The 27,005-nt window shown below is 45.6% G+C and overlaps 1 protein-coding gene across 1 annotated transcript in view; it reads left to right on the top strand.

The window, feature by feature from the left end:
* ADA (adenosine deaminase) overlaps positions 1–27,005 on the top strand; it is a 125,817-nt gene that overhangs the window by 59,624 nt on the left and 39,188 nt on the right. Inside the window, exon 6 of the mRNA XM_088476741.1 lies at positions 14,553–14,677. Within this exon, the coding sequence (XP_088332867.1) occupies positions 14,553–14,677 (125 nt within the window). The remainder of the gene's footprint in view (positions 1–14,552; positions 14,678–27,005) is intronic.

Genomic DNA, 27,005 nt, shown 5'->3' with positions numbered 1-27,005 from the left:
GGATTGCCTCCGTAATGTGTCAGCTCCACCTCTTGAAATTAATTTCAAAACCTTGTCTTGCAAATCTAAAGGCCTGATTCAGAGACTGACACAGTAAAATCACACAGTCGCTGCGTCTTTGACCTACACTCCCCCATTTTCTGTAACGCTGCACGTCGCCGCCCCCAAATGCCTGCAGCATGTCAATCATGCCGCTGTGTTTGGGGCACTGCGAGTGACATCGCAGCTTGGATCTGCACATTCGCAGAGCAGCTTGTGCGCATGAGCAGATCTAAAAACATGTACGTAAACATTGGATTTACATATGTAAGAGGGTGCGGTGCGGTGCCTGCTGCTGTGCAGGTGTACTTCCGTATATTACCTTGAGTCGCACCCTCTCACCTTCATCCTCCTTCTTGACAGCGGCATCTTCTGGCCTCTTCCGCGGCCTCCGGAACTGTTGCCACAGCCCCTCTCTTCTTCTAGTCTTCAGGAGGTCTTCTCTCCTCTCTCTCCACTGCCAGACTGACTCTTCCCGCTCTGCAGCATCTAATATAAGAAGCCGCAGAGTGGGCACAGTTATGAAGCGGCAAGCCGTGATTGGCTCGTCGCGACCACCTGTTATTGGCTGCTGAACCGTGAGCCGTGATTGGCTCACAGCCGCATCCGATACTTCCGCCACTTGACCTGCACTGAGAAACTCTGTCCCAGTGCCAGCTTCCCAGCGCCTCTGCTTATACTGTATACTTATACTGATGAGTCCCGCAGGGGTCACATCCCCGCTGCTTGCCCCTGCTGCTGTGCCATTGCTGGGATCAGACACTTGATCCCAGCATGGCTTTCCACACATACATCTCTGAATTAGGCCCTAAATCTCATATTTGAAGCATGGGCGTAACTACCATAGGTGCAAGGGGTGCAGCTGCTATGGGGCCAAGAGCTTAGGGGGAGCCATCTTCCTTGTCAAAGTTACATGTGTTATATACATTTTTCACCATTGGGTAGTACGGAATGGGTATGAAGTCCCGGCGGCTGCCTAACCCTAACCTCCTAAACCTAACTCTCACACCCCCACGGCTAACGCTAAGGGCGCCCCGGACGTACCTCGTTCAGGCTGGCGTCCTTTGGCGTTCCGGCGTCGAGATTAAGATAGGCGTCGGTATTTCGACGCCTATCTTAAGTCCCTTGTCGGGATTCCGATGTCTGGATTGAGAGGCCGCCGGTCTCATAACTACATCCTGGTAGTACATAGGGGCCCTTACAAACGTTTGCTATGGAGCCTTCAAATACCTAGTTACGCCCCTGATTTGAGATGTACAAGTGCCGCCAGCCAGGATTTAGTGGTCACTGCCTCTCATCCCCTGAACCAGTCAGAACGTCAAACATTTTTCACTCTCACAGATATCACCATTATAATGTGAAATCACCAAGTGGTTCCCCTAAAAATGGCATTATTCTTACAAGAATTTGTACTTTTAAAAATGACTATTAATGACTGCAAGTATGAAATAATACCAGAAGTATTTTGTTGTAAGTAGGCAAGTTTGCCTGAGCAAAGCAGGATTTATTTGATGACACAGTACATTGTATTAATCCCTCCAGCTTTCTAGATCCTTTGCTGTTAGTAACGGGCTGTTTGTTTAAGAACAGACTGTCAGCCACTCTCCTGGTGATGTGTGAATGGCTGATGTGGTATTTATCCTATACTACAGGAGGTTTAACCTCTTAGTGTATGTCAGGGGTGAAATATTGTGATCTAGAAATAAAGTGGTTTTGTTGGTAATATTAGGACTCCACTGTAGACTTTTTAATTACATAAATAACTAGGCACAACCTAGACCAATGCTCTCAAATTTCAGTATAAATTAAAATCTGAACACCTGATGTTCACGTGATTCACTCACCCCAATTTCTCCATCGTCAATAACATAATTTCTCAAGCTGCATACACACACAACGATTTTGTTACCAACGATTTTATGAACGATTTTATGAACGATTATCTGTCAGATTTTTTAAAGTGTAATGAACGATTTTTTTGAACTACAAACTATTTTTATATATTAACTTAATGAAAATCGTTGAGTTGACAAGTCTGACTGAACTACAAAGTACAAACTACAAACGTGAACGCGCATGAACAATAATCGTTCATCGTTTGAGTCAGAAAGTGAACGATTTTTTCAAACGATTATCGTTAAACGATATCGTTCAAAAAATCGTTGTGTGTGTATGCAGCTTCAGTCCTTGCTGTGCATCTTCTTAAACCTGTGCCTTACAGTGGGGCTGGTCACTTACACACTTTAGAGCAGTTATTTTGTTTTGGGTGATGAACCAACAATTCTATGCAGGGGCGTTTTAAGAGAGGAGAGGGCCCGTGTGAAGACCGTGCGGGCCCCCTCATCTATGACAGCAGAGTAGATTCTGGCTAGGTGCCAGAACCTACTGCGCATGCGTGGGTCTCCGGGAAAATGGCAGCTGCGCCTTATTCCGGGACATATATACTGCGCATGTGCAATTCACTGGGAAAATGCAATTTTCCCTGTGATTTTTGCTACTCTGCAGTGCTGGTACAGCCTGGAGACTGCGGAGAGGTAAGTATAACTATACAGTATATGGGTGCAGGGTGTGCACCACACACATTGCCCCCATTATAGATATGTAATTGATTCTATTAGCATAGCTATAGTTGATGCAGGGGGTACCACTGATATGGGGCCCAGAGGCTTAGAAGCCTCAGACACAAGTCATAAAGGGGTCTATGTACTAAGCCTTGGAGATAAAGTGGACGAGATAAAGTACCAACCAATCAGCTCCAAATTGTAATTTTTCAAATACTGCCTGTAAAGTGACAGTTAGGAGCTGATTGGTTGGTACTTTATCTCCATCCACTTTATTGCTTTCCATGGCTTAGTACATAGAGCCCATAGTTGACTACCAAGTTACAGAATTGGTTATTAAGCAAATGTATCCTGGCCTGATAAGGGTTACTCGGCAGCACTCTTTGTCTGCCTCTCAATAAAGCTCTACACTGATAACCATCTCCCACGCTCTTGTTTCACCCTCACAGGCACATGTGAGCTAATGAGTGAGCCTGGCACTGTCAGAGATTACAGCCTGTGTGAAGTGAGCTGGGGATGGGGAATGAGCTCCGAGTTTAGGACTATCCCAGAAAGGGACATGCTGTTTTCAATGATCAAAGTAGATTTTCCTGCATTAGGAAGTATCCACCTTCGGTAGGAGCTAGTTGGCCCTTAAACCCTCCTCCCCTCTATACACACACTGGAAACTGTAATCTTCTCAGTCTGGGGTTCCTGCAGACTTGGGGCTGTAATGTAAGATTCCAAAGCTGACAATGTGAATGGAGCACTTGAAGAATCACCATTGGCAAATAATGTGAAAAATCAAAGGCAAAAATGTAACCAGGGTACTTCTAGGGGACATAAAATTAACAAACACTGTGAAGGGAGGTCACCTAGAAACATTAGGGTGGGGCCCCCTTCAAAATTTTGCTGTGAAGCGCTGAGGCATGAGGCACAAAGTATCTCCTGTACTGTGTATAAGTGATACATACTTGCCAACTCTCAGAAAGGACAGCCAGGTTGGCACATCGGGTGTCGTGGTGCAGCACAGGTGGATGGTGCAAGGGACATGATGGCGCAATTGCATCACCGTGGCTCCGCCTCTTGATATATAATGCCAACGACGGCATAGTAAAGTGGGGGGCTGGTCTACGTTGATGCAAATCAGGGCACATCGCGTCATGGGCTGGCCGGACCGTCTATGTCACTCAGGAAGTGGGTGGCCATCAGGTGGACGTGGCCAGGCTCTGGGAGACTTACCCACTCTTTCGGGAATCTAGAGTAGGCAAGTATGAAGTGATAGTTCTAGTGTATATATAGCTCTGTTCATTCAATCAGAAAGTAAAACTAAAAATTAATGTCAAGCAATATTGCTTTGAAAACCCTCCCATAGACAAAAGCAGGGAACCCCCTTCCCGGCCAGTGGCTCAAATCCTGGCCACAACAGCAGTAGTACATAATCTGATTTTACTGAAGCTGTATAAGGGAGAGAACAGAGCAACTGCACATGCCCAGTGGCTGCAGATTTTCATACAAAGTCTACTGTATGTGGATCTGAGTGCTCAATGAGCCACAGGACCAGAGAGCAGCGGCCAGCAAGAAGAGACGGGTTTCTTAACATGAGGTGGCAGATAGTGTGCTTAAAAAGCTCAGTTCTTTCTCCTTCTGGTTATATTATGTACAGTCAGGGCAGGCCTGAGCCCAATTTTTTTGTCAAGCGAAAATACTTCAGCACTCCCTGGCGTACTTTTGCACATATCATGGGCGCGCGCCTGAAAAAAATAAGGGGGCGTGGTCTCATGGGAAAAGCCGAGTTGCTCCTTACACATTATGCCCACAGTAGTAGTGCTTATTATGGCTACAGTAGTACTGCCCTTTACACATTATGCCCACAGTAATAGTGCCCCTTACACATTATTTCCACAGTGGTAGTGCCCCTTACACAATATGCCCACAGTAAGTAGTGCTTATTATGGCTACAGTAGTACTGCCCTTTACACATTATGCCCACAGTAATAGTGCCCCTTACACATTATTCCCACAGTGGTAGTGCCCCTTACACATTATGCCCACAATAGTATTGTCCGGCACCGCACTGCACTACACTACAGTGAATAAATTCAAAATAAACTACAGTTTCAAGCAGCCCTGCTAATTTTGCCCACTTCTTATACTGGCCACACTCGCTCTAAAATCAAGCATTTGGAAACCCCCATCTACAAATCCTGCGTTTGCTGTCTCCTGGAATTTGGAAGGTTACTGAACAACTTTTAAAGTAATTCAGTCAACAATAGGCTTCTGGAATCAAAAAGATAAAGGCCCTCATTCAGACCCACTCGCGAGCGGCTGTCCGCTCGCAAGTGGGTCGATGGTCCCCACTGTGCATGCGCGCGACGGAGGGAGCTCCGTCGTGCGCATGCGCGAGACCCGACGAGCGAAGGACTTTCCTTCGCTCGGAGTGTCTCATCAAAGGGGGCGTGCTGTCGATGGTGACTGACAGCACGCCCCTTTTGGTGGGCATGCCGGGGGCGTGCCTGCCAGACATAGGCGTTCCCAAGGGAACGCCTACCGTCTGAAGCCGGCCCCACTGACATCACTAGTGATGTCAGTGGGAGTGATTTTGGCTCTGATAGAGCCAAAATCACTCCTGGCCTTGCGGTTGAAAAACCCAACCGCAGGCTTTTGCTCGCAGTTTCGATGGTCGCGATGGTCCAGACCATCGAGACCATCATCCTGCACGCTCGTATATGCTGTGGGTGGTGACCCACAGCTATACGAGCGTTCAGGAGGACGCTCCATATTAATGGAGCTGGGCCCTGATTCAGAGCGAGCGCTCTGGTCAGAGCGTCCGGCTCTGAATCAGGGCCAAAGTACTCTGATAATGAAAATGATTTGCTGTGTACTCCATCACTATCAAGGTTTGTAGGATGTTTTGGAGATTTTTTTCTCTTTACTTTCTCAGTCAGTTTTCTTCTGAGCTATGTCATTAGAATGTTTCTATCTATAAATACACTAAGAATGATGATGACAATGATTTGTGATGACAAGATAAGTCATGAGAATAATTTAGTATCAGTGGCAAATGCAGGATTTCTAGAGGGGGGGTTCCAAATGCTAGATTTTAGAGTAGATTTTAGTGTGGCCAGTCCATGAAGAGGGGATAATTAACACTTAGCCAGCTTCAATATGCGTCATACAAAGTGCATTGTGTGTTATAATTCCAGCATATACAGGACCAGCGATCATAGTAAGCCATTAAATGCGGCAGTAGGACCATCCTGTCTGAGCTGAATGTTTTTATTTCAGATGTGTGCACCATTCCAGAGCATTAGAGTAATGGGGGGTATTCACTTAGCAATATACAAACGAGAGCATGATTGTGACATTGCAATCTTGCTGTTGTTTGTATAGCTAGTGATGTGCCTAGACTGAACGTTCACTCGTTCAGTCCCGGCACATCCCTCATCCCCGCACATGCAGAACCTGACGAAATAGTCAGGTTGACCTGCATGTATGGGCGATGTCGGATGTCGAAAGCGACCCGCGGGCACGCGCATCGTGGGTCGCTTCCGTCCAAAACATGCACGATGCATGCGCGATTTGCAAGTGATTGCACGATAATGACATCGTTATCGTGCAATCACTTGTTTAAATCGATAAGTGGATACCCCCCATAAGTCCGGGAGTCTGCGAGAATAGCAGAAGAACCTAGTACTGCCCTGGACATATAAATGATCTACATATTGGTCTCCTTATGCACTGGATAGTGTATTATAGTATTAATAATTAACCCTATTGATGGCAGTGTACCCCTTAAGGCCCCCATATATCAGCAATCTGAAAACCACAATTGAACAATTTGAAGATTTATTGACCGATTTTAGGATTTCCCAATCTAGCAATCTGCACCCATACATAACAGATCTTTTTCAGTGATTTGCAGATAATTTTCAGCAAATACAGATCTACCAATGTTGAAAGGCCCATCATTTTACTAGTAACGGTCTGCAAATCTGCTGATTGTTACCATACACTAGCAATCTACAGCCCCAATCGATCTGTGAAATACATCATGTTGGACAACCTAATTTAACAATTCCAATCACTTTTTGGTTGCAATCTGATTTTGATTTGGGAATTTTAAACCATCAACTGCTGGGAGCTGTAATTATAACCTCCTTATTACCGGTCATCATTATGCTTCTTATTTTCTTTTATAAACCGAAAACCTGTATATGGTGATGAGTTTGCACAGTCTCTTTTTCCAAACTGCATGCCAGATTATTATTATTATTATAATTTATTTATATGGCGCCACATAGTGAAAGAAACTCACCTCTGCCACTAATAGTATTTCCAATAAATAAATTCTTGGAAAATAAGAATTCTTTTAGAAGATTTATAGTGGCATTATTCCATGGCTGCTAACCCTGAATATTGCCTTATCCTAACAAGTATACAAATTAAAAACAACAGTTACATTTTGGACTCTTAGCCACCCAATTATTTTGTCTCAGGATAAAGCAATTCAAATGTATTTCTTTACTTAAGCTGGGCATACATGTCCAGATAAAATGCTTGTCAGACCAGCAGACATTTCACCTGACAGCCTGCCAGCCTACAGCATACACTGCAGTCCGCCCACCGGGGGAGGAGACATTTCCCTGTTCCTTCCATGGGAAGGAACACAGGAAATGTCTGTCTATCGGCAGCTGGGCATACACTGCCCGATGTGGCCGACAGTTTAACTTATAAATATTGCATCGGATGGGCATGCTGGACAATCCGGCATGCCCGATCAAGCGATATTTAACCCTCGGTCGCCTGCGCACACGCTATAATTATCGAGGCAATCCGTGGATATCGGGTGGATCGCTCCGATATTTGTAGCGTGTATGGCCAACTTAATCCTCTGTCAGATTGAAACATATGGACAAATGTGGGTACAGCCATAAGATTTGTACAAAAGAATCCATATTTATGATCATTGTTATTAAATGCCAGTATGCATGCACTAGAAGGAGGGAAGTATTGCACAGTATATAGCAGAGGTTCTCAAACATTTTCCAGGTCACCCAGCAGGTGTGTTAATTACTTACTGACACATTTAAAAGATTGGCAGGTGGAGCTAATTATTTCACTTGTGATTCTGTGAGGAGACCTAGAAAACATGCACTGTTTGTGGTCCTGAGGACCGAGTTTGAGATCCCATGGGTCACTCAGCTGGCCAATGGTATCGCAGCTCGGACAAGTAATGCATGCAGGAGGTGTGACGCAGCTGCGATGTTAGCAGCTGTGATAGCTACTGCATCCTCTGCTAAATCACCCCCAAAGTGTGCCAAAAAATGTGCTTCTCCACCAAAGTGTAACTGGAAGGTGGAAGATGCATAATAGGGTCTCATATCTCAGCTAGCTCACAGGTGGTGCACAACTCCAAGAAATTTAGCAGAGTAGGAATAGCTGTGCACCCCTTTGTCAAACAAGTAACACCCCTAAATATGCACCTTCTCTTCCCCTGTATCTGATTTCACTCTGCAAAATAAAATCTGTTTTTGTATTTGTTCTGTGCTCACTATGGGGTAGATGATTGATAAAGTGGTCTATGTGCTAACAGGAGAAAAGGTTCAATAAAGAAAAAGACAGTAAAAATCCCTGTACATACCACTGCTCAGTATGTACTAAAGGAATTTTTGTCTGCAGCCTGCCAGCGCAAAGGCTACAATATAGCACTGCACCTGGGTCACTTAGCCCTGCCATAACCACTTAAGACAGCTCTAAGGGGTTTATTTAGTAAAGTGAGAGTTTTTAGAAATGAAGATGTTGCCCATATCAAACAATCAGATTCTACTTAACATTTAACTAACACCTTCTAGAAAATAATAGCTAGAATATGACTGGTTGCTATGCAACATCTCCACTACTAAAAACTCTCACTTTAGTAAATATACCCCTAAGTGCGCCATCTAACATGCCCAAAACCTGCCCCTTCATCAGGAATGCGGCGGGGTCCAGAACCGAGAAGTGCCAACAATGATTGGTGGGAACCCCCTCGAGGCAACGGAAGAAGAGCCACGGTTAGATTTGATGCCCAAGGATGACCCATCTGTCGAAGATGCGACCAGAGTGGCCACATTGAATGGTATTGCAACCAGAGGGAGCCGTTAAACTTAGAAGTCCTGGGGTCGAGGACCAGCCCTCAGGAGAGACAACCCGAAAGATAGGCAACCCGGAGATGTGAATCAAGGCCCAATATCACATAACCAAATAAAATTTGTGAGCACTCCACCTGCAGCAGGAAGAATTTCCGGAAAGGTCGTATGGTTCCATGTGCAACGCGGCTATGAATTCATCAACTGGAATGACACCCAGGAAGACATGTTCGTCCATTACACTGCTATCAAAAATAACAACCCAAGAAAGTACCTTCACAGTTTGGGAGATGGAAAGACAGTAGAGTTTGATATAGTTGAGGGACAGAAAGGCTTACAGGCAGCAAATGTCACCGGGCCTGGTGGTTTTCCTGTACAAGGCAGCAGGTATGCTGCAGATCGTAAGCGTTATTGGCGCTATACACGTCGCCGAAGTTCTTCACGCCGTTACCAGGAAGACCTGGATGTCCATGTGAGTATTACCCCATCAGCAGAAATAGACGAATCCATTGTGGACAAGCGGAGAGAGACAGTGCTGCAGAGTCGGCAAGATGTAATCAGGGCACAACTTTCTCCAGAACCAGAACTCGAGAGCGAATCTAGAGCGGAGGACATCAATTCTCGAGCAAATTGCTTTAATCAGGAAAATTCAAAGGCCGCTGAACAAGAAACAAATACCGAAAGGGTGAACCATATGGCCACGGCAAAAGAAACGGAACCTCCTGAAACTAATTGCCCAGAATCAGCTACACTGAAGTTTGAATCTGACATCCCTACTGTCAATCCTAGTGCAGATAAGGAAGAAGTGACCTATCTGTTTCCCGAGTGGCATTGCTCAGACGTCGAATACACCACGATAAGCTCTCAAGAGGTAGCAGCAATTCTGAAAGAGGCATGTAACAAGTCAGGGAAGAGACGAAAAGGAAACGCAACCCATTAGATACAGGCAATAGAATGTCTAGAAACTGTCGTAACTGCTTGAAAGTATCAGACTAAATTGTTACCTACAGAATTGTTGATAGTAACATTTGTAACTCATTGATGTTCTTGCTACAATTGCTATAGAGTGGCTAAAATTTGATGATTCCAAATACAGTGTGCTCAAATTTATTAGGAAAGGTAGATGCATGGGGACATGCATCATTCTAGCGGGGAGGAATGTAATAGCCCTAAAGTGTATTCTGTCTAATTTATCAATTAATATATGTACACCATATAGAGTTGACTTCTCATGTATGAATGGTTGAAAATGTGGGTTCATATATTTGCACTGCATTGTTGTACTCTGTTCTATGGTAAATGGTGGAAAGGATATTGGCTTATATATGTGCCATAGACCCCTCTGGACTGAGAGTGGCCCCCTCACCGAGGGGAATTTGGACCCAGCTGCTCTCTTTGAGCTATGTGGGCTGATGGGCTCGTAGCCAGAGACATGCCACTGCTGCCACAGTATAGGGGGAACTGTCCCCATAGTGACCTACAAGCACACAGGCAGGAGCCCCACACGTGACCGCTGGACATATAAAGGGAGACTCGCGGGGGCTGCTGGGAGGTGGCCTGAGGTAAGCAAGCAGTGGGGGAAGCACTGCGCTTACTGTGGAGAGAGAGGAGTCTCTGAGGAGAGGACCGGAGCGGGACTTACTGTGCGGAGCCGCGGGTGTGCAGAGGAGAGTGTACTGCCTAGGAGAAGATGAGCGGAACTCACCGGGCATGCTGCAGAGCCTCCTCACAGTCGGCAGGGGAGAGACGGGACACAGACAGCCAGAGAGCTGTGAGGACATTGCAGACAGGAAGCGGAGTCAGTGGGAGCCGCCCAGAGACCTTCCCCCGGGGCTGGTGAGTGACAGCCGGGAGCCAGAGATGCGGCCTGGGCGGTGCTCATAGCTAAGTGCCGGAGACTGATCAGGATTGACAGAGGAGAGACTGAACGCTGGGGACAGGCTAAGCAGTGGAGCTGTAGCAGTCAGTGATCAGCTGGTGAAACTAGAGCCCTGCGCTGTGGATTCCCCAGGACGGGAATAGACTTGTGAGTACTCAAGTCAGCCTTTATGTGAAGCATCCACTCCTCCAATACAGTGTCTGAGGACTGACATAACTCTGTAGTTGTAGTCGGCAGGGACTCTGATATCAGCTGTACAGGGAGTTAATTATGCATAACAAAGGACAAGTGTTGGCAGTAAATACGCAGTTTAACAATCCACTATATGCCGACCCGGTATCTTCATTTAAGGAGACAGTTGAGATTTAAAGCTTGATTCTGCAGCATAACTCTCAGAAAACAGTAGCAAGCTCCTCTATTTATGCTACCAGGGACCCTGAAATGTCTATGTTGAGGTAGTGAAGTTATTATTCTGCTAAAGCTATCAGAGGAGCATAGCCAGAATAGCAACACAAAAGAATTGCATCTTAGAAACTAACTGCATCGTTTACAGTCTAGCCGGTAATTCAACTAACTGTCAGCAGTAATTCCAAAGGAAAGGATAATACAATGACAGGAGACACTTACCTTATCCTTTACATGAGATCAAGTTTATTCAGCTTACCGTCCTGCTAGCCTGCAAATACTATTGATTGCAGCAAGTATCCCGGGCAACGTTTGCAAACAGTGGGTAATACCCAGACACTCTCTTGCATGAAGAAGTAACAAGAAACTATTATTGATTTTGTGCACAAAATATTAGAGGAATATATTTTATCGATTATTGATCTTGCATATTTATATTTTTCCTGTTTGCATATCTATTGCTTAACCCTTCTTTCGGCAGATGGACCTATGGTTCCAGAGTTCCAGTTATAATAAAATTTCCGGATACCAGTGTACTTTTCTGTCTTAAAGTGTAAGAGATACATCGCATTGTGCATTGTTGTTTTGTATTGCTAATGTAGAAGTTGTCACTATATTGAATTGATCTTGTTGAATAAATATAAGATCCTATTGCCATTATTGCCTGTATCTATTTGGTAATATTCCGGAAGAGCCCAAGGGGATCCAGAGATAGAATACTCGGTAAGGAAGCATCCCAACGTCACACACTGAGGTCAGTACACCCTAATTAGGGTGTTACATAAGTGTCCCTGGTGTTACTATGGGGAGAGGTCACTTACTGTTGGGTGTCTTTTGCAGGGCCGACTTCACCTCCTGTAGCTGCCAGTATCTGCCTCCTGTGCAGTGGAGAAGCAAGAAGTGAGCCTTGTCACTTTTGACAATTTTCAATAGTTTGGACAAAAAAAATCTCACTGCTGCATAGTGACGGCCATCAGTGGGGTGGCTATCGATGTTACCATCAATGGGCCCATCGGTGGTTACCATCGATGGCACACCAACCATCTATGGTGCACCCCCTCGGTCACCTCTGCTGTGAGCACGTCGGGCTGCGGGTCAATGAAATATGGGTGTGGGGCTTAGTGGACGCTGAGGGCGGGGCTAAGTGGTAAAACTGGAATAAAAACTTAACTGGATGCAATTAAAATGGGATCTGATACAATGCAAACAACATGAAACATAACTGTATAACCTGTCATTGATGCTGGGCTGAGGGGAGAAATATCACTTTTTTGCTGAGACTGTGCGGTCTATGTACTATGGGGAGAAAAGGGGTTAAATGCTAATAGTAGAGAAAATCCCTGTACAAAACGCTTCTCAGTATGTAGTAAAGGGATTTTCTCTGTCTGCAGCTTGCCAGCGCTAAGTGCAGCCTACAGTATTGCTCTGCACCTGGGTCACTTAGCGCTGCCATAGCCACCTATGGCAGTGCTAAGTGTCCCAGGTGTTACTAAGAGGAGAGGACACTTAAGCTGGCCATCCACTATACAATTATCTGTCAGATATCTGTCCAATCTGGCTGGTTGGAATGAAAACCAGGTAATGTATGAGAGCAAATGACAGTTGATCATATGGTTTTAAACACTGTAAAAAGGACAAAAAAAAATTTAGTGTTTTAACCAATCTGTCTGAACGACCATTTTTGGCTATTTTCCAGTGTTTGTGAGCAAATGGACGATTGTCATTTGCTTCCATGCATTACCATGTTTTCATTCCAACCAGCCAGATTGGACAGATAACTGACAGAAAATTGTATAGTGGATGGCCAGCTTCACTGTCGGTTGTCTTCTCCAGCACTGATATCGCCTCCTGTAGCTGCAGGTATGATCTGCTCTTCTCATTGAAGAAGCAGGAAGTCCTTGTTGTCAGTTTCATGTTTGTTAATAAAGTATTGACAAAAAAAAGGTCACTGCAGCTGATGGCTGGGAGATTGTGAGTCATGCACAGGCTGTCATGGGAAAGGGGTCCTAGCTGTTATCGTCAATGGAATGACTTCTGGGCATACGCTGACAGATAAAATGCCTGTCTCACCAACAAACATTTTATCTGGCAGCCTGACACATAGCAGATATCGCGGGTATACACTCTGAGATATCTCACAGTGTACTGGCCCCGATATCTGTGCTCTGCCCCCGGGGAGGAGACATTTTCCTGGGAAGGAACAGGGGAAATGTTCTGTCGGCCACGGTTGAGCATACACTGCCCGTGTTGCTAACATTTGACATACAAATTATTGCATCGAATGGGCATGCTGGATGATCCGGCATGGCCGACCGATTGATATTTTACCCATGGTTGCCCGCACACACACTACAATTTTCGGGGCGATCCGTGGATATCGGGCGGATCGACCCGATAATTGTATAGTGTATGCCCAGTATTAGCATTCACTCTCCTCCACAGGTCAATTTTTAGTAACAGCTGAGGTAGCCGGCCCCAGCTTCACAGTGGCAACAGACGAAGCAGGAGCTGCTGTTTCTCAGAGAAAAGAGCCACCTTAGTACATATCATACTTGCCTACCCTCCCGATTCGTCCGGGAGATTCCCGAAAATCGGGTGCCGCTCCCGGCCCCCCTGGAAAGGCAGACAAGCCTCTTGGCCCCCGGCGATCCCCCCGCCCCCTACCTCGCGGTTCCATGATTAACCCCGGCAGCAGGGGGGCCCGTGACGCGTTTCACGCTGAATCGCATCATCGTGGCCCCGCCCCCTGCTTCACATTGCTGTTAATTGCAACATTGTGAAAATGGACGAGGCCACGATGCCGCAATCACGCGGCCATGCCCCCTTTTGCCGTGACACGCCCCCCGCTGTGAAAGACCGACAGAAGGAGGGAGCTAAAAGTCGGTAAGTATGGTACATATACCCCTATGTGAGAGCTAAGACGGTGATCTTCTATTCTCTACCCTAACTAAGGAAATAAATGCATATGGAACAAACAATGCTAATTGCATAACAGTATTGTTTCACAGGAGTAGGCACATTGATGAACTGATTCCATACTTTTCAACGAATGGTTTGACTCTGCCCAAATCGGCTAAATGCTGGTACAAATCATTGCTCATCTGCTAACACCACAAGGGCTGTAGTAAGGCAACCATGCAGCTTTGACTGGCCCTGCTGCCAAATATGTGATGCCATTATGTTACAAGGAAGGGTGGAACGGCTGGGACCAGGATGAATCTGAGCACCTGGCGCATCCTCTGCGAGTGCTGACCAATATGTACGGTGCCGCTACAGGCACCCTGCAAGCCAAATGCAAGTGCCACGGTGCTGCCCCCTAGACCTTGCACGCCGGCACCACTCACACACCCCTAGATAGGACCTGAATACCACTATACCAATGTGGAAGGCTAGTCATGTATGTCCTATAAAGAGGATTTTACCCTGCACCTCTTCTATTTTACAATTTGTGTTCAGTTTCATGTTTTACAGTCCAGCACCAGCTATGTAATATGTTAAGTCTAGCATACTGATATATTGAACATTTTGAACATTTTCTACTGATCTTCTGTTTAACAGAATGGTCATTAGAGGTGGTTGAACTCTGCAAGAAGTACCGGAATGACACAGTAGTTGCCATTGACTTGGCCGGTGATGAATCACTGAATTGCGAGTCAGCACCAGGACACATGAAAGCTTATGAGGTGAGCAAAATATTAGACGTGTGTCAGATTTCATCAAGCTGATTAAAATCAAGGCATGTACAACAGGGGGTAGGAGGTAAAGGGAGTGCAAATGAACTGTATTACAAAAAAAAATAAAAATGACTCTATTAAAAGCCACAATCATGGAGACTACCGAATGTTTATGTGACCATAAATGTTTTTGTGGATGGGGGTGTTTGTATGATAAGGGTTGAATTTGGACAGGTCGAGTGCAGGGCTATTCAATTACAATTTCCACACGCAGTAAGTCCACGGCTAAAATGCATTAACTCATAGCTCCTGGGTTAAGTGCCCTGAGCTATGGAATTACCCAGTGCAATAAGCCCCAGGGTTTGCACTTAACACATATTTTGCTCCACAGCTCCTGAGGCTGAAAAAAAAAATCCACTTTAAGTGCAACCGCTGTATTTACTGTGTGGGAACAACAAAAGGTGCGCTTTCCCAACCTGTTTGAATATAATTTCAAACAAGCAGCTTCAATAAACAGGATCTGCAAATCCTGCTAAAAACAACAACAAATACACAAATGAATTGAAGCGCTGATGTTTGAAATACCACACAAAATTTATAAATAGAAAGTTTATTAAAACAACAATATATTCAACATATACATTTTCAGTACTAAGATATCACATAGGTGCTCACTCAATATGAATAGGGTGACATACACCATATATCCATAGATATTATATGGTTACAATGTAAGTCCCGTATAGTAATACTTGTTACTGTATAAATGTCACAATAGATGGCTACCAGTGGTCAAATATTACCCATTCCTTTAATAGATATAAAGGGCTGCTATATGCAGTATGATTGCACGCACAAATTGTTCGTTAATTATGTTGGGATGCTCACCACTCCGATTATGTGGAGACACTCGACGCTCATCAGCGGGGGTCTATTAGCTGGTCACCAAGATGTTTCAGGTGTCGGGAGCAAAAGAGTGGACCTCCGGCTTCTGTGGACTGGTCTCAGACTCCGTGTGGCTGCAAGGGCACCGGGATTTGAAAGAAGCGAGCAAATGCTCCAGCTTCTATGGGTGCAATTGTATGATCTACCGGCTCCTGAAGGTGTAGTGGCCGGAAGCGGTGTCCCACAGTGTGACCGTCAGTCAATTGCGTATGCTGGGTAGAAAGCAAATCCAGCCTGGATCCACATCCGAGGTATGCCAATGTGAGCTCGTCCTGCGGCTGCAAACTTGCCAGATAGACACCGGGTAGGTGACAGATAGTGGTAAACCAAATATTAAGCAGGAGCACTGATGTGAAAGTCCTTACATCAGTGCTCCTGCTTAATATTTGGTTTACCTCTGTCACCTACCCGGTTACAGGGCAGCAACAACAAGGAAGGCACCCAGGGACTCCGGATGGAGGGGGAAGGTGGGTCGCTAACTGGCTCAGCCATCCACACATTTTTACCCCTGGGGTTCCCACAATCAATACCTATTTTGAGTTTCTGGCATGGAGTATCTGTCATCTTATGGCCCAGAGGTGCAGCATGCATGATACAGAATATGTTTTAGCTAGTCAAGTCCTTCAAATTGTCAGCTTCCCCCAGATATCCTAGATATTGTACTGCCTAATTATAAGTATATTGCTTGCTCTGCGGCCTAGTGATATATCAGTCGTAGGCATCAGTAGAACAGTGCCATTCAAATTATCTTGCCACAGACGTAATCATTTTTCCTCATGTAGTACCTATCATTCAGTAAAATGTATTACAGTAGTTGTGTTTTTTATTGTTTTACAAAATATCGTTTTATGTAAGCAGTACTCTGTTCAAACAAACATAATAGCATTATATATGAAATATTGTCCAGCTTCAAAAAAACATAAAATCACAATTGCACTAATTAATAGTAAAGTTGAAACAGAAATAGAGGTAGGTATTCTGCTCTGGGAAGTGAAATGACACATAACTGTTTTACAGTTATGAAGCCTTTGTTTATATTGACTGTATCATAAGATACCAGTGTGATGGTGTCAGAGTATGACATGTGACACCGAATTCCGTGCTGGGAAGAACCATGTACAAGGAGGAGGAGGGGGCTGCTCAGTCACAGGTGCTTCTATCAGATTACTACTAGCTCTACCTGTTCATTCTTTACAGAGATTTCTGTGTACATTTATATTAGTTATTTTTCCTGTAATTCTTAAATTAACCTGCATTGATATTGATAATAACACTGCTGATTTAATCTCTGCCTAGGTGTATACTTATCATACTGAGCTATGAAGTTATGGGCTTAGGGATGATCTGTAGAGCAGTTACAGAGACGTTTCTATGTAAAAGTGTACCTGTTACCTACTCACCATGGGGCCTAGCTCATTTGAACAAAAGTAATTCTGAAGCTGCATACACATGGAACAACAACCATAGATATCGTTGATAGGTTTCCCTCCAATTTTCTGTAGTGCAGGGCAAACGATTTTGGTTGTACACACTGATAGATATCTATAGGTGCATACACACATAAAGATTTTCTGTCCAACCATCCAACTAGTTGATTGGTTGGAATGAAAATCTGGTAAGGGATGAAAGCAAATGACAATCAGCAATTTGCTCCCAAATGCTGGAAAATGGACAAAAACTGTCGTTTGAACAAATTGTTTAGATCAAACATTTAACAAACTTGTCTGACGTCCATTTTCATCTGTTTTCTGGCATTTAGGAGCAAATTGATGATCGTCAGTTACTCCCATACGTTACCAGATTTTCATTCCAACCAATCAACTAGTTGGATGGTTGGCCAGAAAATCTTTACGTGTGTACCCAGCTTAAGATAGATATTTCAGTGAAACTATCTTTTTACTAGGGGTGTGCACCGGCCACTTTTCGTGTTTTGTGTTTTGGTTTTGGATCTGGATCTTTCTTCGTGTTTTGGATCTGGATTGGTTTTGCCAAAATCACCCTTCCGTGTTTTGGGTTCTGGGTTTTGTGTTTTGGATCTGTATTTTTTTTAAAAAAAGCATAAAAACAGCTAAAATCACAGAATTTGTAGGTTTTTCTGCTCCTATGCTATTATTAACCTCAATAACCTTAATTTCCATTCATTTCCAGTCTATTCTGAACACCTCACACCTCACAATAGTGTTTTTATGTCCAAACGGTTGCACCGAGGTAGCTGGATGACTATGCTAAGCGACACGAGTGGGCGGCACAAACACGTGACCCATCTAGGCGTGATACTGCAGTGGCAGACAGGCAGTTTGAAAAACTAGGCCCTAAACTGTACATAATGCAAAGAAAAAAAAGAGGTGCAAGATGGAATTGTCCTTGGGCCCTCCCACCCACCCTTATGTTGTATAAACAGGACATGCACACTTTAACAAACCAATCATTTCAGCGCCAGGGTCTGCCACACAACTGTGGCTGAAATGATTGGTTCGTTTGGGCCCCCACAAAACAAGCTGGCAATTAATCTGTCCCTGCACAAACTGGCTCTACGGAGGCAAGATGTCATCCTCATCCTCCTCATCCACCGATTCCTCACCCTCTTCAGTGTGTACATCCTCATCTTCACAAAGTATTAACTCGTCCCCACTTGAATCCACCACCACAGGTCCCTCTGTACGTTCTGGAGGCTGGTCTCCCTGGAAGAGCTGATAATTCATTTTGATGAACATCATCTTCTCCACATTCTGTGGAAGCAACCTCCTACGCCTTTCGCTGACAAGGTTCCCGGCTGCACTAAACACTCTTTCGGAGTACACACTGGAGGGGGGGCAACTCAGGTAAAATAGAGCCAGTTTGTACAGGGGCCTCCAAATTGCCTCTTTTTCCTGCCAGTACAGGTATGGACTGTCTGACATGCCTACTTGGATGCTGTCACCGATGTAATCCTCCACCATTCTGTCAATGGTGACAGTATCATATGCAGTGACAGTAGACATGTCAGAAATTGTTGCCAGGTCCTTCAGTCCGGACCAGATGTCCAAACTTGGTCCTGCCTGCCCTGCATCACCGCCAGCGGGTTGCTTAGGATACCTAAGTTTTTTCCTGGCAGCCCCAGTTGCGGGAGAAAATGAAGAAGGAGCTGTTGACGTGTCACGTTCCGCTTCAGCTGACAGTGTGTTCACCAGCAGGTCTTTGCACCTCTGCAGGCTTGTGTCGGCCAGAAAGAGAGACACCACATAGGCTTTAAACCTAGGATCGAGCACGGTGGCCAAAATGTAGTGGTCTGATTTCAACAGATTGACCACCCTGGAATCCTGGCAAAGCGAATGAAGGGCTTCATCCACAAGTCCCACATGCCGAGCGGAATCGCTCCGTCTTAGCTCCTCCTTCACTTTCTCCAGCTGCTTCTGCAAAAGCCTGATGAGGGGAATGACCTGACTCAAGCTGGCAGTGTCTGAACTGACTTCACGTGTGGCAAGTTCGAAGGGCTGGAGAACCTTGCACAACACGGAAATCATTCTCCACTGCGCTTGAGTCAGGAGCATACCCCCTCCTTTGCCTATGTCATAGGTGGATGTATAGGCTTGAATGGCCTTTTGCTGCTCCTCCATCCTCTGAAGCATATAGAGGGTTGAGTTCCACCACGTCACAACCTCTTGCTTCAGGTGATGGCGGGGCAGGTTCAAGAGTGTTTGCTGGCGCTCCAGTCTTCGGCACGCAGTCGCTGAATGGCGAAAGTGGCAGGAAATTTTTCGGGCCATCCAAAGCGTCTCCTGCACGCCCCTGTCGCTTTTCAGAAAATTCTGCACCACCAAGTTTATTGTGTGAGCAAAACATGGGACGTGCTGGAATTTGCCCAGGTGTAATGCCCGCACAATATTGGTGGCGTTGTCAGATATCACAAATCCCCAGGAGAGTCTAAGTGGGGTAAGCCACTGGGCGATGATTTCCCTCAGTTTCTCTAAGAGGTTGTCGGCGGTGTGCCTCTTACTGAAACCGGTGATACACAGCGTAGCCTGCCTTGGAACGAGCTGGCGTTTCTAAGATGCTGCAACTGGTGACGCTGCTGCTGTTGCTGCGTAAGGTGATACATCTACCCAGTGGGCTGTCACAGTCATATAGTCCTTAGTCTGCCCTGTTCCACTTGTCCACATGTCCGTGGTTAAGTGGACATTGGGTACAACGGCATTTTTCAGGACACTGAGGACACTTTTTCTGACGTTTCTGTACAGTCTCGGTATCGCCTGCCTAGTGAAGTGGAATCTAGATGGGATTTGGAACCGGGGACACACTACCTCCATCAATTGTCTAAATCCCACTGCACTAATGGCGGATACCGGACGCACGTCTAACACCAACATAGCAGTCAAGGCCTCAGTTATACGTTTTGCTTCAGGATGACTGCTGTCGTACTTCATCCTCCTCGCTAAGGACTGTTGGAGGGTCAATTGTTTAGTAAAAGTAGTGGTGTTCCTACTTCCTCTCTGGGATGATGAACGACTCCCAGCAACAGCAGCAGCGGCAGCAGGAGGCGTAGCAATGCAGGATCCTCCGGAGGAATCCCCGATAGGACAGTCAGTCATGCCAGTGACATGGCCTGCAGGACTACTTCCGATCCTGACTAAGGAGGAAATTGACGAGGAGGGAGTTGACGGTGTGGTTTGCAGGCGCTTGGATACAACAGGACAACGGGATTTAGGTGTCCCTGGACTGCTTACGGTCTTAGCCAAAGTTTCTGAACTTGACAGTAACTTATTATGAACGCGCTGCAGGTGCCGTATAAGGGAGGATGTTCCTAGGTGGTTAACGTCCCTACCCCTACTTATTCCACCTTTACATAAGGTACATATGGCAAGACAGTTGTTGTCCGGATTTGGATAGAAATATTGCCAGACCAAAGAGGTGGAATGTTTGGTCTTCTGCCCAGGCATGACCGTGATGGGCTTTTTCATCCCACGGACAACAACTGTCTCCCCCGGAGCCTGATTTAAACAAACCACATCACCATCAGAATCCTCCTCGCCAACTTCCTCCTCAGCGCCAGCTACACCAGTATCCTCATCCTGTTGTACTTCAACAGTGACATCTTCAATTTGCATATCAGCAAGTGGACTGTGGGTGCTCCTTTCAGCACTTGCAGGGGGCATGCAAATGGTGGAAAGAGCCACCTCTTCCCGTCCAGTGCTGGGAAGGTCAGGCATCGCAACCACCACCACACTTGGACTCTCCTTGGGGATTTGTGATATCTTCTTAGAAAGCACAGTTCTTCGCTGTGCTTTTGCCAGCTTAACTCTTTTGATTTTTTTAGTGGGAGGAGGGCTTCCATCGTCATGTGAAGCTGAACCACTAGTCATGAACATACTAGGGATCGACCTTAGCCGTTCCTTGCCACTCCGTGTCGTAAATGGCATATTGGCAAGTTTACGTTTCTCTTCAGCTGATTTAAATGTTTTTTTCAAGGTCATTTTCCTGAACTTTGTCATTTGGGATTGAATGTGCCCTCTATTATGACATTGGGCATCGGCCTTGGCAGACGACGTTGATGGCATGTTATCGTCTATGTCATGACTAGTGGCAGCAGCTTCAGCACTAGGAGGAAGTGGTTCTTGATCTTTCTCTATTTTATTTTTATCGGAGAAAGTTTGGTCCTCCATTTATGTTATATCGATTTGATATATACGTGCGGCTAAGGCGCACACAAACACAGAAAATATTTTTTTATTTTTGCTGGAGAGTAGTGCACTTTGTGGGTTACACCAGCCTTTAAGAAATGAGCCAGCCAGCTCTTTACTTATGGGACACAGGCGCACACTTGGCGCTGCTCCTTTGTTGATGCACGTGCGGCTACTGCGCACACAATTCACAAACACAGAAAGTAATTTTTTTTTTGGTTTGGTTTGGAGTGTACTTTGGGGGTTACAGCACCCTTTAACGGTCAAGCCAGCCGGCCCTTTACTTATGACACAGGCGCACGCTTGGCACTACTTTGTTGATGCACGTGCGGCTACTGCGCACACAATTCACAAACACAGAAAATAATTTTTTTTTTGGTTTGGACTGGAGTGTACTTTGGGGGTTACAGCACCCTTTAACGGTCAAGCCAGCCGGCCCTTTACTTATGACACAGACGCACGCTTGGCACTACTTTGTTGATGCACGTGCGGCTACTGCGCACACAATTCACAAACACAGAAAATAATTTTTTTTTTGGTTTGGACTGGAGTGTACTTTGGGGGTTACAGCACCCTTTAACGGTCAAGCCAGCCGGCCCTTTACTTATGACACAGGCGCACGCTTGGCATTACTTTGTTGATGCACGTGCGGCTACTGCGCACACAATTCACAAACACAGAAAATAATTTTTTGGGGGGTTTGGACTGGAGTGTACTTTGGGGGTTACAGCACCCTTTAACGGTCAAGCCAGCCGGCCCTTTACTTATGACACAGGCGCACGCTTGGCACTACTTTGTTGATGCACGTGCGGCTACTGCGCACACAATTCACAAACACAGAAAATAATTTTTTTGGTTTGGAGTGTACTTTGGGGGTTACAGCACCCTTTAACGGTCAAGCCAGCCGGCCCTTTACTTATGACACAGGCGCACGCTTGGCACTACTTTGTTGATGCACGTGCGGCTACTGCGCACACAATTCACAAACACAGAAAATATGTTTTTTTTTGGTTTGGACTAGAGTGTACTTTGGGGGTTACAGCACCCTTTAACGGTCAAGCCAGCCGGCCCTTTACTTATGACACAGGCGCACGCTTGGCACTACTTTGTTGATGCACGTGCGGCTACTGCGCACACAATTCACAAACACAGAAAATATGTTTTTTTTTGGTTTGGACTAGAGTGTACTTTGGGGGTTACAGCACCCTTTAACGGTCAAGCCAGCCGGCCCTTTACTTATGACACAGGCGCACGCTTGGCACTACTTTGTTGATGCACGTGCGGCTACTGCGCACACAATTCACAAACACAGAAAATAATTTTTTTTTTGGTTTGGACTGGAGTGTACTTTGGGGGTTACAGCACCCTTTAATGGTCAAGCCAGCCGGCCCTTTACTTATGACACAGGCGCACGCTTGGCACTACTTTGTTGATGCACGTGCGGCTACTGCGCACACAATTCACAAACACAGAAAATAATTTTTTTTTTGGTTTGGACTGGAGTGTACTTTGGGGGTTACAGCACCCTTTAACGGTCAAGCCAGCCGGCCCTTTACTTATGACACAGGCGCACGCTTGGCACTACTTTGTTGATGCACGTGCGGCTACTGCGCACACAATTCACAAACACAGAAAATATTTTTTTTTTTGGTTTGGACTGGAGTGTACTTTGGGGGTTACAGCACCCTTTAACGGTCAAGCCAGCCGGCCCTTTACTTATGACACAGGCGCACGCTTGGCATTACTTTGTTGATGCACGTGCGGCTACTGCGCACACAATTCACAAACACAGAAAATAATTTTTTTGGGGGTTTGGACTGGAGTGTACTTTGGGGGTTACAGCACCCTTTAACGGTCAAGCCAGCCGGCCCTTTACTTATGACACAGGCGCACGCTTGGCACTACTTTGTTGATGCACGTGCGGCTACTGCGCACACAATTCACAAACACAGAAAATTATTTTTTTGGTTTGGAGTGTACTTTGGGGGTTACAGCACCCTTTAACGGTCAAGCCAGCCGGCCCTTTACTTATGACACAGGCGCACGCTTGGCACTACTTTGTTGATGCACGTGCGGCTACTGCGCACACAATTCACAAACACAGAAAATATGTTTTTTTTTGGTTTGGACTGGAGTGTACTTTGGGGGTTACAGCACCCTTTAACGGTCAAGCCAGCCGGCCCTTTACTTATGACACAGGCGCACGCTTGGCACTACTTTGTTGATGCACGTGCGGCTACTGCGCACACAATTCACAAACACAGAAAATATATATTTTTTGGGTTTGGAGTGTACTTTGGGGGTTACAGCACCCTTTAACGGTCAAGCCAGCCGGCCCTTCACTTATGACACAGGCGCACGCTTGGCACTACTTTGTTGATACACGTGCGGCTACTGCGCACACAATTCACAAACACAGAAAATATATATTTTTTTGGTTTGGACTGGAGTGTACTTTGGGGGTTACAGCACCCTTTAACGGTCAAGCCAGCCGGCCCTTTACTTATGACACAGGCGCACGCTTGGCACTACTTTGTTGATGCACGTGCGGCTACTGCGCACACAATTCACAAACACAGAAAATAATTTTTTTTTTGGTTTGGACTGGAGTGTACTTTGGGGGTTACAGCACCCTTTAACGGTCAAGCCAGCCGGCCCTTTACTTATGACACAGGCGCATGCTTGGCACTACTTTGTTGATGCACGTGCGGCTACTGCGCACACAATTCACAAACACAGAAAATATTTTTTTTTTTGGTTTGGAGTGTACTTTGGGGGTTACAGCACCCTTTAACGGTCAAGCCAGCCGGCCCTTTACTTATGACACAGGCGTACGCTTGGCACTACTTTGTTGATGCACGTGCGGCTACTGCGCACACAATTCACAAACACAGAAAATATGTTTTTTTTTGGTTTGGACTGGAGTGTACTTTGGGGGTTACAGCACCCTTTAACGGTCAAGCCAGCCGGCCCTTTACTTATGACACAGGCGCACGCTTGGCACTACTTTGTTGATGCACGTGCGGCTACTGCGCACACAATTCACAAACACAGAAAATATATATTTTTTGGGTTTGGAGTGTACTTTGGGGGTTACAGCACCCTTTAACGGTCAAGCCAGCCGGCCCTTCACTTATGACACAGGCGCACGCTTGGCACTACTTTGTTGATACACGTGCGGCTACTGCGCACACAATTCACAAACACAGAAAATATATTTTTTTTTGGTTTGGACTGGAGTGTACTTTGGGGGTTACAGCACCCTTTAACGGTCAAGCCAGCCGGCCCTTTACTTATGACACAGGCGCACGCTTGGCACTACTTTGTTGATGCACGTGCGGCTACTGCGCACACAATTCACAAACACAGAAAATAATTTTTTTTTTGGTTTGGACTGGAGTGTACTTTGGGGGTTACAGCACCCTTTAATGGTCAAGCCAGCCGGCCCTTTACTTATGACACAGGCGCATGCTTGGCACTACTTTGTTGATGCACGTTCAGCTACTGCGCACACAATTCACAAACACAGAAAATATTTTTTTTTTTTGTTTGGAGTGTACTTTGGGGGTTACAGCACCCTTTAACGGTCAAGCCAGCCGGCCCTTTACTTATGACACAGGCGTACGCTTGGCACTACTTTGTTGATGCACGTGCGGCTACTGCGCACACAATTCACAAACACACAAAAAATATTATTTTTTTAGCACTTGGGGGGAGCACCCCTGATGGACAGAGCACCCCCTGGACAACACTACAGCACCCCTTTAGGACTGGGACACTGCACAGGACTTTGGAGTGGACACAGCCCCTATGGAGAACTGACTGCACAACACAGTCCAGCCAGCCCCTATGGACTTTGAAGTAGTGGACACAGCCCCTGTTAACAACAGCAGCACAGCACAACACAGCCAGCCCCTATGGACTTTGAAGTAGTGGACAACAGCAGCACAGCACAACACTACTCTGCACTACACTACACTACACAGCCCAGCCAGCCCTAACTCCCACCCTCCCTCTTCACTGTCCACAGCCGACTGAGAAAATGGCGCCGACGCGGGTACCTTATATAGGATCCAAAACCCGCGAGACTCGGAAGGCGGGATGATGACCTTTTGCTTCGATTTCAGATCCGAGTCAGGCGGGAAAAGTCGAGCCTGTCTCGGATCTGCCTCGGATCGGGGGGGCTCGAGGGGGTTCGGATTTCAGAAATCCGAACCCGCTCACCCCTACTTTTTACAGGCAAATTTTTACAAAATCGTCCAAGTTGGCCTGCATGCATGAAAGTCCATAGATATCGTTATCGTTCATGCGGGAACGCGCATCGTTGGTCGTTGTCAGGTTGGTGACTGCAAAAAAGTGAACGATATGAACGATATTGTTCAAATCGCTCATAAAAGTCGTACCGTGTGTACGCACCATTAATAAAGTATTTATATAGTTTTCATTTCTGCTGTTTTCCATTTAAATAAGGTAATAAAACTGTCATCACCAAAGGTTTCAGAGTCATATAGCAGGATGATAAAGTGATAGCTTACTATTGTAGCACTTCATACGCGGCGTTTATCCACATCAGCTTTTGTAGTTTCATCATAGATAGTGAACAGAAGTGGACATGGACTTCACTTAAACTACTGTACACGAAACAAAATTTGTAATCCAATAATCACTAATCCAATCCATTAATTCACATATGCCTCATGGTCCGACATATTAATTAAAATCAATAAAGAGCACCTTAAAATCCTAACATCTTACATATCATAAGCTTTATATTAGGCAGAGACACATTCAGCTGAACATTAGCAGCAATACATTTATTTGACAATTTGTTCAGACCACAAAATGGCTACTGTATTAGTGACACATGCTCTGTAATCTTCTTTACTTTATTTTCTGTTTCTGCTAGTGGCTATGCATTGTAAAAAAATACAATTTACTATAATCTTAGAGCAGTCTTTGAACTGACTTGAGTAAAGAAAATTACATACTGCCAAAAAATCTGCTTACATGGCTTGATACATGTAAACATTGAAACTATTTGTAAACACAATTTCCAAGAATAACCGTTCTTATTTACAGATAATATTACATGTTCTGTCCTTTTTATGTAACCTAAGCAAAACTGACGTTAATTATCCGTGATAGATCAAAACAAAGAAGTTTACATTTATCTAAGTAATGCCGGGCATACAGTGCCAGATAAAATGTCTGTCAGACTGATGCAGTGTCCATGGGGCAGGGTCCTGGGTGATGGCACTATTTGAGCACCTCTTCCTACGGTCCTGATGGTCGCTATTTTGTATATTTTATGATTACTTATCCATCTGTTATAGTAATGAGGGAGGGGATATGGTCAGTTGTCTTGCAGACAATTTTGCTCTACTGACCATGCGCACTGGCTACACTTGCTCTAATGGGTTGGGTATGAAATGCCGGCTGTTGAGATGCCGCTGTTCAGAATACCGTCAGCATCATCCCGACAGCCACAATCCCGACACCCATAGGAACGAAAGTAAGTATTTTGCTAATCCCTACCCTAACCCTCCCCCCCCCAGTGCCTAAACCTAATCTCCCTCTCCCAGTACCCTAAACCTAAGACCCCCTTCCCGGTGCCTAAACATAACTTCCCCCCTAGTGCCTAAATCTAACCTCCCCCTCCCCGCACCCTAATCCTAACACTCCCTCCCTGGTGCCTATCCTCCCCCCTAATGCCTAACCCTAACCTCCCCCTAACA

Source organism: Taudactylus pleione, unplaced genomic scaffold (assembly GCF_031769625.1).
Source record: "Taudactylus pleione unplaced genomic scaffold, aTauple2 ptg000192l, whole genome shotgun sequence".
Classification (NCBI taxonomy): domain Eukaryota; kingdom Metazoa; phylum Chordata; class Amphibia; order Anura; family Myobatrachidae; genus Taudactylus; species Taudactylus pleione.
The sequence above is the reverse complement of the archived record's forward strand: the minus strand, read 5'-3'. Positions and strand labels throughout refer to the sequence as shown.